Source organism: Zingiber officinale, chromosome 3B, assembly GCF_018446385.1.
Source record: "Zingiber officinale cultivar Zhangliang chromosome 3B, Zo_v1.1, whole genome shotgun sequence".
In the NCBI taxonomy this organism is placed as follows: domain Eukaryota; kingdom Viridiplantae; phylum Streptophyta; class Magnoliopsida; order Zingiberales; family Zingiberaceae; genus Zingiber; species Zingiber officinale.
The window spans coordinates 107,945,803-107,960,602 of record NC_055991.1 but is presented as its reverse complement, the minus strand read 5'-3'; the positions used below and the strand labels follow the sequence as shown (position 1 = coordinate 107,960,602).

At 38.7% G+C, this 14,800-nt stretch overlaps 3 protein-coding genes across 4 annotated transcripts in view; 2 read left to right on the top strand and 1 right to left on the bottom strand.

Annotated features, from left to right (window-relative positions):
* Positions 1-7,216, top strand: part of LOC121967248 (cullin-4-like) — a 42,083-nt gene extending 34,867 nt beyond the window's left edge. For both annotated transcript variants that reach the window (XM_042517349.1, XM_042517350.1), the window contains exons 16-17: positions 6,266-6,346; positions 6,965-7,216. In XM_042517349.1, coding sequence (XP_042373283.1) covers positions 6,266-6,346; positions 6,965-7,078 — 195 coding nt within the window. In that variant the 3' untranslated portion in view covers positions 7,079-7,216. The remainder of the gene's footprint in view (positions 1-6,265; positions 6,347-6,964) is intronic.
* Positions 7,217-7,826: 610 nt separating this feature from the next.
* Positions 7,827-12,044, bottom strand: LOC121967245. The gene is made up of 5 exons (XM_042517347.1): positions 11,592-12,044; positions 11,427-11,488; positions 11,164-11,342; positions 8,343-8,451; positions 7,827-8,270 (listed from the first exon to the last, which is right to left on the bottom strand). Exons 1-5 carry the CDS (start codon positions 11,872-11,874, stop codon positions 7,965-7,967), a joined length of 939 nt encoding a protein of 312 aa, XP_042373281.1. The 5' UTR covers positions 11,875-12,044; the 3' UTR covers positions 7,827-7,964.
* A 119-nt stretch (positions 12,045-12,163) lies between these two features.
* Positions 12,164-14,502, top strand: LOC121967246 (60S ribosomal protein L15-2-like). The gene is made up of 4 exons (XM_042517348.1): positions 12,164-12,314; positions 12,445-12,611; positions 13,815-14,012; positions 14,111-14,502. Exons 1-4 carry the CDS (start codon positions 12,311-12,313, stop codon positions 14,354-14,356), a joined length of 615 nt encoding a protein of 204 aa, XP_042373282.1. The 5' UTR covers positions 12,164-12,310; the 3' UTR covers positions 14,357-14,502.
* The last annotated feature ends 298 nt before the right edge of the window (positions 14,503-14,800 follow it).

The window sequence follows — 14,800 nt, the reverse complement described above, 5'->3', positions numbered from 1 at the left end:
CCTCAGGACAGTTATCGCATACTATTGGGTTTTGTTGGGATGGGTAGGCGAGATCTCCGCTACTTTGAAGGGTTGGTTGAAGTCGACTGAAATAAGAACTTGACTCCTCTTCTTTTACTTCTGTAAAGTAGTGTTGTCTCATCAGTAGAGCCAAAAGCTCCACTACCTCTTGTTGTCTGGTACAGTTCAATTTCTTCATGGACGTCGGACATCAATATTTGCTCAGTAATTAATTGAGCAATGCGTTATCCTTGTTGAATATGTGTCTGGTGGTCAGAATGATTAAATAAAAGTACCTTGATTTCACCACGATAATCTGCATCAATAACCCCTGCTCCTACAGCAAGGCCTCACATCCATGCGTTACCCGATCTTGGTGTTATTCGTCCATAAGTTCCCTAAGGGAGTTCTATGCTAAGGCCTGTGGATATTAGGCCTCGTCCTCTGGCGTCTATAATGCGTTCTTCATCTGCGACTAAGTCAACTCTTGTAGCTTTAGGAGTCTTTCTTTGTGGTAAGGTAGCAGTTGGGGATAACTTCTTGACTTTGATAGAAGGTTTTTCCCATTGATCGTCGTATGGGCATAATTGACGTAGTAGTAGTGTTTTAAATCGCGTTAGCGTTGGTTCATAGCGTTTTTGTCTTGTCATCGCGTAGCGTAAATAGCGAAGCGCAAACTTTTTGTGCACGTCAATGTTTAAATATAAAAAAACAAAATATACTTATATAAGTAAAATAAAAATAACATAACCTAAAATTAATCATAATAATTCATTACATGTCAAAATATCCCATAACAACAATTTAAAAAGTCCTATAATTAAAACAACATAACCTAAAAATAATCTATATCATCCAACTCTATATCACTATCATCATCAATAGTGTCTATTGTTGGAAAATTTCCACTATAAAAAGTTGTTGGAATTACTCCACCATAATTTTCAGTATCAAGATGATTATTTTCCAATCAACAAGACTCAACTTCGCTTGTTTGTCTTTGCTTTCTCTTATATAAAGACTCAAGCTTGCTTGTTTGTCTTTGCTTCCACCTATTATATAAGAGATATGACATTTAAAAATCAATTATAGGTAAAGTAGATATAAGTAAATAGTTTGCATATGCTTAGTGCTTATTTGAATTTTCAACAACTCTTTTTTTTTGAATTCGTAGGAGGAACTTCAACTATATCCTCAACATCTTCGACTTGTTTATCTAAGTCATAAAGACTTTCAAAGGTAGCTGACGGCACACTCACAATAGGATCACTTTCAAATAATTCATCATCTTCAAGCCATTTAATAGTTATGGGGAAGACTGGACCTTCATTCTCAGTTATCCATTCATCATCCGAATTAATTTTATCAACTACAATGGGATCAATCTTGTCTCTCCTAATGTTTCTCCCCCTAAGCTTGAAGTTATATTTCACAAACACCAACGCATTCAACTTTGCATGTTCAAGCCTATTTCTCTTTTTTGTATGAATCTAATATTGCAAAGAAGAAAACATATATAAAAAATTAAACAATGATATGAAAATTATAAAACAATTAAAATTCAAGTAGAGTTAGAAACTTAGAATACTCACCGATTCAATAGTGCTCCAATTTTTTTCACATCCTGAAGCACTACAAGTGAAACCAAGCACTCGAATTACAAATGTAGAAAGCTCGGGTGTCCTACTTCCAAAGCGTTCCCACCACGAGACAAGGTAATAACATAAAAAAAATTACAAGAATGTATATAATTTTAAAATACGAATGCTAGTATAATTTTACAAGAACGGTTACAAGAAGAAAATTTTACGAGTTCGCAACATTGTTGTTCGTTTTGCTATTGGAGTTCCAAATTCTCCTTCAGCTTTGTTAAACAAGTCCAATTGGATGTCCGCTTTAAGACGATCATCAGAAGACAACATTATCCATGCAAGTATACAATCCATCTCTAACTTCATCACAATCAGAAAATCTTTCTTCATAACGCAATTGCAGGTTCAAATAGTACCCAGCCACGTGTAGAGGATGATGAAGTTGTGGAGTCTATCGTGAATTAATTTTTTTCTAAATGGGCTTGTATTTTCTGTCAACTTCCCCACAATTAAATTTTATTATTTCTTTTGCCTTATCCATAAGTTCATAAATATATTCCATAGCCGATCTCTCCTTCGAATCAACTCCCCTTAACACACTTACAAGAGGAACAACACTCTTAACACAAAATGCAACATGTGGCCAAAAGTTGGGATCAATCACAATAATTCTCTTCACGACCTTCACCTGAGTTGTTTGAAATAGTGGTGAACTAACCCAATCTTCGGAAACAAACATTTGTTCAAGTGGTCTTTTAACCTTATACATACTCTGAAGAGTGAGAAATGAAGTAGCAAAGCGAGTAACGAGACGGAGAATTTCGTTACCGTTTGTATACTTTCTCATCAAAGAAAGTATAGTCCCATGACCATAAAGGAACTTCACAACCATCTTAGCATGCTCAATTATATAAAAAAAAATCTTCAACTTTGCAATATCTTCCAACATTAGATCAATGCAATACGCCGCATAAGGTGTCCACCAAATTCTGTCTAGTCTCTATAATTTTTTCCCCGCCTTAATGCAATTCAAAGCATTATCCGTGACAATTTGAATCACGTTTTCCTCTCCCACCTCATCAACATCATTAAGATATTTAAAGATCAATTCCCCATTTTTAATAGAAGTTGATGCATTAAAAGAAAGTATCCGTCCAACCATCGGACATAATAGTGCATCCATATTTTTTCCATGCCTTTTTATGCTCCTCATATATTAGGTTGATGCCATCAACCTCACCTTTAAGTATCCAAGTTCTTAACTCATGCATTGAAGGAGGCTTGAACCCTCTTCCATATTCCGCAGTACCCTCAACCAAAGACAACCAATAAGGATCATTCACGACATTAAACGGAAATGCGGCAGAGTAAATAAAACGACCAACTCTACGCTTCACATCAACCAGCAAATCTTTTTTGTATGCCGAATTTAGAGTTGTTTGTCTAGGTTCGGAACTAACAAACCGAGTACCTTTACCTTTTGATTCATCACTACCAGAACATCCAATTGAATTTCCCCCTACACTTCCAACTTTTGATGATTGCGTACTCATACTTTGGGAACCCTCACCAATCTCTCGTAACAATTCGGTTTGTTTGCTTTTAGATGCTCTAATTTTGTCAAGTGATTGTCTAATTTCTTTTTTAATATCATCTGGAACACTAACACAAGGTGCAACCCCTTTATGAGTTTGAGCTAAATGTTCTTTCAAGCGAGTAATCCCTCTATTCGATATATGATGACAAAATTTACATCGAACAGATTTTTTTCCCCTCATTTTGATAATAATACTTCCAACCAATATCTTTTTTATCTTTTTTTGACAAATTCGTAGACATTGCAAATTCTAACTAGACGATCAAAATCCTAGAAAAACAAAAGAAAAAATAATTAATTAATTAGAAACAAATCAGCAAAAAAATGGGAATCAATTCAGGGTATCTGGATCAATCATTGGATCGATCCAAGGAATCTGGATTGATCCTGTGATCGATCCAAGGAATCTGGATCGATCCAGATCCTTTCTGTTTGAACAGAAAGGATCTCAATCGATCACTCGATCGATCCAGATGCCTGACTTCTGCAAATCGCGAAATCGCTTTTGCTCCTTCGAGAAACAAAAAACGAAAAGGAAAAACTAAACGAAGAAAATGAAAGGAAGGAGAAAAGTTGACCTCCAATCGCTGCCCCTCGCTGCCGCTCACAGGTCACGGCTCGCCGCTCACAAGTTGTCGCTAGTTGCCTGTCGCCTGTCGCCTGTCGCCTGTCGCCTGTCGCCTGTCGCCTGTCGCCTGTCGCCTGTCGCCTGTCGCCTCTGCCCTACCTTCACGATTCCACTCGCCTTTGCCTCCTCGCCTTTGCCTTAGCTATTTTGTAAGCAATTTGCAATTATAACGCCCGCTATGGGTCGCTAGGTCACGATAGCGCACGTTATGTGCTCTATCGATGCTTTTGTCCCGAATAGCATGGGCTATTCAGGACAATCGCTAATTAGCGAACGCTCTGCAGCGTTCGCTGATAGTAGCGCGCTATTCGTCGCTATTGAAAACCTTGCGTAGTAGTCAAATTTGCCGCTTGGCTCTCCTAGGGTATCCTAGATTGCTTCGCCTTTAGTGAGGACCGTTGCAATTTGTGGGGCTTGAGATCCATCTTCATCACTCTGAACTTCTTCATCTTGGTTATTATAGTAAGGTAGCTTGGCTGCTAGTGCTGCCCTGTAATTACTAAAACTCAGGGAAATTCTTCCGTCAATAAGGTTGTTGCTGTTTACCTCCGAGGGTTGCATAGGAATAGCTAATTGGGTTGGCTGGATTACCCAATTAAGACCTTGGAGTGTTGAAGTTGAGTAACGTCTTCCAGGTAATGCTCTAACTCCATGGCTTGTTAGGTAGTCTACTACACCTTGAATAGTATAAGCGAATCCAACGTTGGGAGTATTTGATAACCTTCCGACAAGGCCCCTTGTTATCAATAGGTTGGCTTCGCTATTTCGCCACTGCTCATAACCTCTGGTGAGGATGGAGAGTTGAATATTTCTATAAAAATCTCCAACAAATCTCCAACAGTTAGCATGGTGTTGGGGATGATATAAACCAGCTGGCTTCCTCTGATTAAGTCAACTTCCATAGTTGCTAGGATTGACTGGTCACCAAGCCATTGATTGTCCCTGAAAATTATTAAAGTCATTGTACCTTCCTCCTGTCGGTGCAGGATTTGTATTCGTACTTGCAAGATACCTAGATGGATGTATTGCCTGCCACTCCTTTGTAGTTGATTGTGGCTTTCATCTTTAATAAATGGTCTGTCCACTTGATTATTGTCTGTTATGGTATGGCCTCCTTCGATCAGTGTACATAGACTCGATGATGAACATCATCTCGTCTTGAGTGGTACAGAACTTCAGCTGGAACTATGGAGGCACGTTCTTGCATGGATAACCTTAGCTGCTCCTAAGGATCTATTTGCTGTTCCAGGGTGTATTGTGGGGTGACTCCTCCAGTTAGGATCCTGCTTAGTGTTCGTGTTGCTTGCCGGGCATTATGTAGGCCTCTATGATTTCTTCGATACTCTCTTATTTGATCGTCAAATATTGGAGTAGGGAGTTGCTCCTGAACTGTCTGGGTGAAGTTTTGAGACGCCATCAGTTTTTCAGCTTTTCTTTTTCTTCTTGAAGGATCTTGAAGGGGTCCTTAAAGACTCGTAGCTTTCCTTTGCCTTCTCTTTGTTTTTCTTGAGCTCCAAGGGTGAGCTTTTGTAGTTTTTCAACTAAGGAGTCCGGGATTGCCGCTGTGCTGCTCCTGCTCCCCCTAGTTTGCTCTACAATTGTTTTTAGATCAGCCTGGATGTTCTTCAGGGTTTCTGCAACCTGTATTAACAGCTGTAACTGCATATTCTTTTGCTTAATAACCACAGTATTTCCAGGAAGTGTTCCCTGGTGGTCACTTGGTTCGGCAAAACCGATAGCCGGAGGTTCAATTGAATATGTGGCTTGAACAGCTTCAATATTAGAGCATTCAAAAATGAAACGGTCCAATAATCTGATTTGTAGTATATAGCCTCAATATTTTATTTCAGTTGGTTTAGAGTTCGAAATATAATTATTATTTTTTAACTAATATTAGCAACTTTAATCGACTTCGTCAGAGTTTTATGAAACCACGTTAACCACACCCATGGTTGGCGCCTTCAGAAGAACTACTTGAAAATTCATTTTATCATAAATTGCAGAAAATATACATCAAGGCTTAGTCTATTGAGTCAGCTTTCCTCTATGGATTTCTACTGGTTAGAGGCACCCAGCCCAATACTGGAAATCACCCAGAAAATAGGTGAAAAACATAATGTTTAAAAATATGGTAAGTGATAAACCTCCTCAGGAGTAGCTTGGACTTAAGATGTAGCTTTACTGATGCAAAAGGTATCAGTAGTTTTGGTGGAGCTTTCTGCAAAAGTTTCTAGTTTCCAAGAATTCGTTAGTGTGAAAGGTCGTTTAACATGGCATATCAAACCTGGGTGCCATCTCGCCTTGGTGAACCTTTCATTTTGTGATTAACTTGGACACGATATAACTCTCTTTTTATTTACTTGTTAGAAAGTAGGAGATATCTGAAGCTAGATCTACATGTCCTTTCGACCTGCTCTTTATATTATTCGCTCCTGTTTTCATTTGCAGGTTGATGCAGCTATTGTTCGCATTATGAAGACAAGGAAAATACTTAGTCACACATTGCTAATTACTGAACTCTTTCAGCAGGTAACTGGCAGTCGTTCTTTTTTGGCCAAAAATGAACAGGGTGCCCTTTAGTTTCATTATTGTCAAAAGGACACTCTTTGTTGGAAAAAAATATCGAAAAGGGCACTCCATCCTACTTTTCATTCCAAAAATACCCTTATATTCCAGACTGTTGTGGTGGTTTTGATTAAAATTGTTATAACCTGGAGCAATTTTGGTCAAAAGTTATTCAACGTGGAGCAGCTTAACCAAAACTTCCTGTAGCAATTTTGACTAAAACTGATTCATGTTATTACACTTTTAATCAAAATTGCTATAACAAGTTGGGATAATTTTATCCAGTTGTAGCATTTTTGATAAATTGGAGCGTTTTATTTTATCAAGTTGAAGTAATTTTGAACAAAGTTAGAACAATTTTGTCCAAGTTGGAATAGTTTTAATCAATATTGGAGTAGTTTTAACTAGTGTCAGAACAATTTTTATCAAAATTGTTTAGAGCAGTTGTGATTTCTTTATTGATATTTTTTCAACATGGGACACTCTTTTGATGTTAATGAAAATAAGATGCGCCCTTTTTTATTTTTACCCTTCTTTTTTTCCATCTATTACTCTGATCACTGTGTTGTGTCATTCTTATAGCTTAAGTTTCCGATAAAGCCTGCGGATTTGAAGAAGAGAATAGAAAGCCTTATCGACCGGGAATACTTGGAGAGGGACAAGAACAATTCCCAGATTTACAACTACCTGGCGTGAACAAATCTTTTAAGCATATTGTAATCTGGTCTATCTACAGTACTACCCTCGGTGAAGTCCCATCCTATACGGACCTTGTACAGGGAACTGTAATCTTTTATTTTCTATTTAACTGAAAAAATCTCCCTTTCCCACAAATATCACACCTCTCTTTGAGCAGAATTCTTGTGAACTACTACAAGATCCATTTGCGGTTTCAGATCCTCAAATCATATAGCTGTATGTCTCTAGCCGCTATGAAGTTTAGCGTGTATTATGACTAGATAATTCGACAGATGATGCTTGCACTAATCTTGGCCTCATCCTTCATTACTCAGCTTCAGCGAGAATGGAGAATTGAATGCAGTGGCCTGCACTGGTGAGGAAATCTGGATCTAAAGTATTCTAACACCTCAAACAACATTGATGTGCCGGGTCGAATCGATGACCTACCAAAAGGAAAATCTTGGTTTAGAGGCTTTCTAATGTATTACAATGTATTTTAAGGGCTCATAAAATGGAAAGAATGGCGATTCCAGTTTTCTCACTAATTGAGCATCTGAAAACCTAGGAGACGTCTTGGTGATGCATGTGAAAGTTGTAAGATTCATGCTGCTTTTATAGAGAGAAATATCTTCTTCTAAGACGTTTGAAACCCTATAGATTCATACTGCTTGTGGAGGTTGTGAGATCACCCTCTAAAACCTAAGACTAGCTATTCTTTCAAACAAACAAAAAGCGTTGGCCATGTGTTCGCAACCAAAGAGTCTGACGGAAGCAAATCTTTGATGGAAAGAAAATCCCTAAACAGATTTTTTATGTTCATATGCCGGGATGGTCATCTATCTCAAGATTAAGAATGACTTCCAAGCCGAATTAATTGCTATGAAGACATAGTCAAGTGTTTTTAACTCAAGTACAATGTGAGCATCTTTATTGCTCCAAATGGTAGTTCTAGTCTCCAGTCTTTCTGCCTTCTACTTAGCCCTCTTCCTTTACCCGCTTCACCTCTGTTTTCCCTTACATCCGCCAACTTCCACACGCACGATCCAGATTCGATGTCAAATGAGTCTATCAAGAACACTCCATCTTTTTCTTGGTGTCGCTTTGGCTCTATAGCTTGTTCAAGGTATTTCGCTCTCAGTGGCATGTCTCTAAAACGATCCAAATCCTCAGGAACCTTCAATAACCGTTCAGCTCCCGGCGACGATACCTGCAACAAATGAACTAGTAAGTTTCTGCATGCATGTTCTACCCATAGGTAAGAGACAGTTTAGCTTCTCACCTCTATGGCTAAATCTAGAGGAATTTCTCCTGACTCTATAATCTCGTCCAATCGTGTCTTATAAAGACTGTTGAACTTCTTAATTTCCTCTATGTTAGGGCACCCGTATCTGAAATGGAAAACTCATTAGCTGGTAGGACAAATTCTGACTGCTTTACATATTAACACATTGACACCAAGCGTGAGGGAATGAAGTCTGGTAATTTCTACCTCAACCAGGATGCAAAATGTCATCGGCTATTCCCGTGTATTTTGTATGCATGTTACGCATCACAAATTACATAGTATCAAATATAGCTATTCTTGATATTACTCTTCCATATGAAAGAGTTAATAAGCAAATAAAGATCCCTAGTCTGATCTTCTATACTGAAATATACTAAGGGGCCAACAATAGTACTCGAGATCTCTTCCTTTATCTCTTGTCCAAAAAATAAAATAATATATCCCAACAAAGTCAGTTGATTAGGAAAAAAAATCACATCCCTTAGTCTTTGGATGCAAATGGCCAAAAAAACAGAGAAAAAAGAATCAATGTGTCAATTCCATTCTATTTCCATTTGAGTGGGTTAGTATAGACAGATGTGTCAATCGGTTGAACCTAGTGTTTAATTTAGCAATCTAAAATATATTTAGATGAAAATACTAATAGCTACCAAAATAGTGGGGCACACACTACTTGATGATGAAAATCATGGCTTAACGATTTGTTTTAAATGCAATTCTCATGTTCTATTTCTTCATATTCATAGCTTCAAATCATGTTTAGAATTCTCCAGCGAAACCAGATGGCATCTATAAATGGTTATTCAAAATTCATGTTTAATTCAAACTCCAAGGAGAAATGCTTTGAATCCTAGAAAGAAGTGTAATTAAAACTATCTACAACAATACTAGAAGTGCCATCAAATTTATCCTTCCTCACCAAACACTTCTACAACTTGTTTCATGATCATGAAAGCATGACAAGTAGAGAGATGGAAAAAATTTTGTCCAACATCAAGTGTGCACTCATTTCTTGTGCCAAAAATAAAGTGTGCACTCATTGACGCAGGTATGATAACTAGCTTTGCCACCTACTGAAGGGTGTTTGACTTAGGGCATCAACATCTCTAATGAGTTTGAATTTAAGGTGACAAACATAACAAGAGTCAATCGGCACATGCATATTGTCAATAAATACCCCTACACTATAAATGGTTATTAACGTGATAAATATCAAGAGCAACATTTCTTTCGGGAGAGACTATGGTGTGGTGTGACATCATCATTATTTTAGATTTTGTTTGTTTCACCTGATGCTAGCAAGACAATCCTTCCATGGATATACTGAATCAAAACCAATCAAAAACTCAACACAACAACTCATGGGAAAGAAATTTGATATAGGGTATCAGAGGGGGTAAGAGAGACTTTAGCAGATGATGACAAATTTGAGGAATCCTTAACCACGACAAGCAAGCATGTGTTGCAGTAGAAGGTGAAAAAAAAAAGTGATTCCAGTTGTCAAGAAACTCTTCTTCTTTCTCTTCTTCTTCTTCTTCTTATTTTCCTTCTTATGATATCTGGTACCCATGCATTAGGTCAACCAACACCAGAACTTTACTGTTCCACCAAATTAGTTTCACTAGTTCCAACCATGGATATTTAAACCCTGGTCATCATTATAGAAGGACTCACCACCATCTAAAAATTTGATCGTCATACCCTCTTTGTAGCTCCTGTCATTAATGTGATTCACTCCTTTCCTTGCCTATGATTTTCTCCCCTTCTAAAAATTTCCACAAAATCTAGTAGTGTGTTTCAACTACGTTTAATTGGTTCTCTGTGTCAATGATCTATCATACTTTGTAACAAACTGATATCAGAGTTATACCAAATCCTAACATATTGGTATCAGAGTTACACCATGCTCTAATAAATTGGCATTAGAATTATGGTCTTGTTGAAGTATCAGATATGAAAGTGAAGATGCAAGTTCTAAAGAGGTTGGAGAAGATATAAGCTTTTTTTAACATAAGATAGAAGTAGAGAGGAAGGGAAATCTAATTGCACCTTTGAAAATGATGTGTTCAGGGATTTGACAATCACAGATTGAAGCTGAAATGGAAGTCCTTATGCACAGCAAAAAGTTGCACAAACATACTTATATTCCCACCAGTTATTCCTAGGTACAAGCATTAGGTCTCGTGATAATTTGACACCATTATGTTCCCACTTTTTACAAATTTTATATACACATGCTATACGGCTACAAGACTATATTGCTTGAGCATGTATGAGTGTCTAAAGAGAGCATAAACAACTAAAGTTGCCTCTAAATCCTTATGCCAAAGCAGTTTCTTCGAACGACTCATAAAATTGGCTAATTGTTGCAGAGGAGTGGCAGTTATTGCAGAAAATGGAACTAGGAATTTGGTGAATTTCCAAGAAACAAGAAAGTTGGTCAGTGAAAATGGGCCTTCAAGAATCTTGAAGGTACATTAGGAGTAAAAGAAGCTTTGTTAATTAAAATCAAGTACAGACAGCTTCCTAAGTGCCTTTTGTTTCCACATTACAAATTAAGGCATGCTAACATTCTCATTCCTTGTGTGTTTGCTCACTCATACTTGGTAACGAAATAGTAGAGCTATGCTAGGTCATCAAATTAGATGCTCATTACTAGACATGACTCAACAAAAAGCTCTCTTGTAATTAGCATAGTTGATTGATCAACTAGCTGGAAGTATTGAAATAACAATAACCATCTACTATAACTACATTCTAAGACAGCAATCTGGTAAGAGAAACTCAGTCAACAGTAAAGCAGGAATGATTTTACTTGTTGGTAAGCTTATCAAGCCGCACGTAAACATATCCTCTTGGAGACACCTTGAAAGCGAACAGCACCAAGTCCTCGCTGAAGTGGAGATTGAGCACCTCACGAGCTACGGAGAGAGCTCGTTCACCCCACTTGGCATCTCCCAACACAATTCCACCACCATCCCCTCCATCACCAATCTGTCAGAGACCAACAAAAGGCATCTCCCAATCACGAAAGTCGAATGAAAATGCTATCTTTTCTTTTCATAAATAGACACGTACCTGAGGGTCTGCGCTGTCCTCTTCTTCCCACTCAATCACCCATTCTTCATCCTCAGATTCATCTGCAAACGACAAAATTATGGTAGTCGAATGAACACATTTAGGTCGCACGAACAAGAAATGAAGATATGGGACCAAGGAAAAAAAAATGGAAACTTTAGTTACCTGGTCGCTCTACATCTTGTTCACGAGGAGTTTGAGGAGTAGAGGAGAAGAGAACGGAGTGCAGAGGAAAGGGAAGACCATACGGAGGGAGGGGAACGCGCTCCTTCGCAGTGAATGACGAGAAGCTTCTGACGAGGTAAATAGAGTGGGGAAAAGGCGAGGTGGGAGTCTCACATGGAGACGGACAACGAGAGGGGTAGAGGAAGATGAGAGGATTTGGGAAGAGCTTCCGCTCCGCCGCCCGTAGCAAAGACAACGGCCGTAGTAAAGGCGCCTTATACATGAGCCTTGTGTGGAGCAAAAAGACACAAGAGGTCTTGAGGTTTATCTTGTTGTTAAGATGGAAGATGAATAAAATGAAGTTTTGGGCTGTCGTCTTCCATGTGCAGTGGCGGCGGCGGCGGCGGCGGCGGAAGCTCTCGTTGCACCCATTGATCACCGGAGAGGGGACACACTAATAAGCGCTAAGTGGACCGCCAACTCCATTCATGGCCCCAAAGACTCCGGGCCTGGGCCTTTACGGCCCAGATTAATAGAAACGATTGCTGCCGTCCATCGTACTTCGAGCACGAGATGTAAAGCTCCTTAGCGGCAAAGGGGAAAATGAACGCCCGTGATTCGGCTCACTGAATCCAACGGGTAAAAGTAGTCGTCATTCGCTTTTAGAGCGCTCGCTCTCATCCTCGCCGCGCTCCCACTGCAAAACCCTAGCCGAAGCCATGGGTGAGTTGCTTCTCCGGGTCGTTCCTGCTTCTCTGTTTGATGCACAGATCCATCTATTTTCAGTGCCTTTCCATCGTTTTGGAGCCTGTCATTTGAGTTTTGTGGCTTCTATCTTGGATCTCTGTTTCAGGGGCGTACAAGTACGTGTCAGAGCTATGGAGGAAGAAGCAGTCCGATGTGATGCGGTTCCTGCAGAGGGTGCGGTGCTGGGAGTATCGTCAGCTTCCGTCCATCGTGCGCGTCACCAGGCCCACGCGCCCTGATAAGGCTCGACGTCTCGGTTACAAGGCAAAGCAGGTATGGTCAATGTCCAAAATTCCTATTTTTTTGGTTTCCTTAACTACGACTTAATCCTTTTGTTCTTCTTTCCGATTTTCCTGTGCTAGAACTTTGATTGTTGGATGTATTCTATTCTAGTTTGTCAGTGGAGTTTATTGCTATGTACTTTGTTTCAAAAGTCTTCCTTCAGATTGTTATATTTATTGTGGCGGTTGATGGTTTAAAGGTTCTAATTTTAAGAAACGCTTTAGTTGGATCGTACTCATTGCTACAATTATTAAAGCTGTACGTATAAACAAATATACGCAAGCCAATTGTTGTAGAGGAACAAGTGAAGAAACTAGAGCAGTAATTTAATTAATTGGTTCCTTAAACTATGTCAATCATGTTCGTTTAGATTTATATACATGAAGGTCTTCAATGAACACCCCCGCCCCTAAATTAGCTAGAAGTTTGATCTGCTTGAAGTGGAGTATTGAGCATTAGTTGAAGAAATCTCATGAGCAAATGGAAGCAGATCATGATCAATTTCAAATTGTTTGACACTGAATTTTACTGTATCTACATTATCCGTTTGATAAAATGGAATTTTTTTAATATGATTTTGTGATCAAAGGAGAGAGATATGAACTGTTTTTAGTTTGGAAGTGCTAAAAAATTTGATAGGAGCTCAAGATGATTTTATACAGAGATTAAGCATTAATGGGATTTTACAAGACTAACCGTATGCCACAAGTTAATAGAAATTTAACTAATGTTTTTTAAAAATGTTTTATAGAAGTTCCAGCACTCAAATTATAATTAGCAATAGAATAAGTGGTGAAACATTCATGCAATTGGCAGAATAGACAATTTTTAAATGACAATTGTTGCATAATTGAGTTTATTTTTTAGATTAAATTGATTGGGATAAATCCAGTTGGGTCAATTGTCCCTACTGAATAGAAAATCAGCCATAATCATGCACAGCATTAACAAATAAAGGTGCTATTTTAGCTTAGCATTTGCAATTTCATGTACATACTGGCCAGGTGTTTTCAGTTATCCCATATTACCTTGTTTTATATCATCATTTAGTATCATCATCATAAGCCTTGTTTGTGCTAACTATTAGTAGGGTCAATTGACTGCATGATATCTCTTTATTAAGCTCTATGCTAAGCACATCATGTTTCATTTTTGTCTTTTTGTTCCGTTATAATATTTATTTTCTGCCCCCAGGGTTATGTCATTTATCGGGTTCGTGTTAGACGGGGTGGGAGGAAGAGGCCTGTTCCAAAGGGTATTGTGTATGGAAAACCCAAGAATCAGGGTATCACTCAGCTTAAGTTCCAACGAAACAAGCGGTCAGTCGCAGAGGAGAGAGCTGGCCGAAAGTTGGGAGGCCTCAGGGTACTGAACTCTTACTGGGTGAACGAGGTGAGATTAATTACCCTGTCTACTGAACTTTACACATCAAAGTTTTCCTGGTATTCACAATTTGGCAATGAACTAATTTCTGTTCTTATGTTACACAGGATTCAACCTACAAATATTTTGAGGTTGTACTTGTTGATGCTGCCCACACTGTAATCCGCAATGACCCAAGGATCAACTGGATCTGCAAGGGTGTTCACAAGCACCGTGAGCTTCGTGGTCTCACTTCAGCTGGTAAGAAGTACCGTGGTCTCCGTGGCAAAGGTCATCGTCATCACAAGGCCAGGCCATCACGCAGGGCAACCTGGAAGAGGAACCAAACTTTGTCTCTTCGTCGTTACCGCTAAGCTTGCTTTCATGGTTAATTTTGTCAGGAATTTGATGTGTTTTTCAACTCTACAATCTTATTCGATGTGTTTGTCTCTGACTCCAAGGATTATGTGATTGTAGTAACTTTGCTCCTATTTGTCTCATGGTAGTTTGCATTCCAATACATACAGGGGTGAATATTTTCAAATAATCATGATCATTCAATTTGGCTAGTTGAATAGCTAGGCTCCTTTGGGATGGAGAATTTTTATCTACATAAAGAAACTCAGATTTCGTGGGTGCTATTCACAGATTGCATCAGATTATAGGGGAATTCACAAGCAACAGCTGTTTGAAATCACTGGAGTGCTGCTTTTCAAGTCCGTATGGTTGCATTAATGGAGCTGGATCATATTTAGTACCTTGAATAGTTGAGAGAATGCATAGATGGTTGAAATTCCAAGTGGTGTGAGTTAGCTTTT

Excerpts from the sequence above, each read along its gene's own strand:
- LOC121967245 (XM_042517347.1), bottom strand. The coding sequence starts at position 11,874 with ATGTATAAGGCGCCTTTACTACGGCCGTTGTCTTTGCTACGGGCGGCG. Across the intron at positions 11,343-11,426 it reads AGGACAGCGCAGACCCTCAG|ATTGGTGATGGAGGGGATGG; the intron begins GTACGTGTCTAT and ends GGTCTCTGACAG. Across the intron at positions 8,271-8,342 it reads CTCTAGATTTAGCCATAGAG|GTATCGTCGCCGGGAGCTGA; the intron begins GTGAGAAGCTAA and ends CATTTGTTGCAG.
- LOC121967246 (XM_042517348.1), top strand. Across the intron at positions 12,612-13,814 it reads TCGGTTACAAGGCAAAGCAG|GGTTATGTCATTTATCGGGT; the intron begins GTATGGTCAATG and ends TTCTGCCCCCAG. Across the intron at positions 14,013-14,110 it reads ACTCTTACTGGGTGAACGAG|GATTCAACCTACAAATATTT; the intron begins GTGAGATTAATT and ends TATGTTACACAG.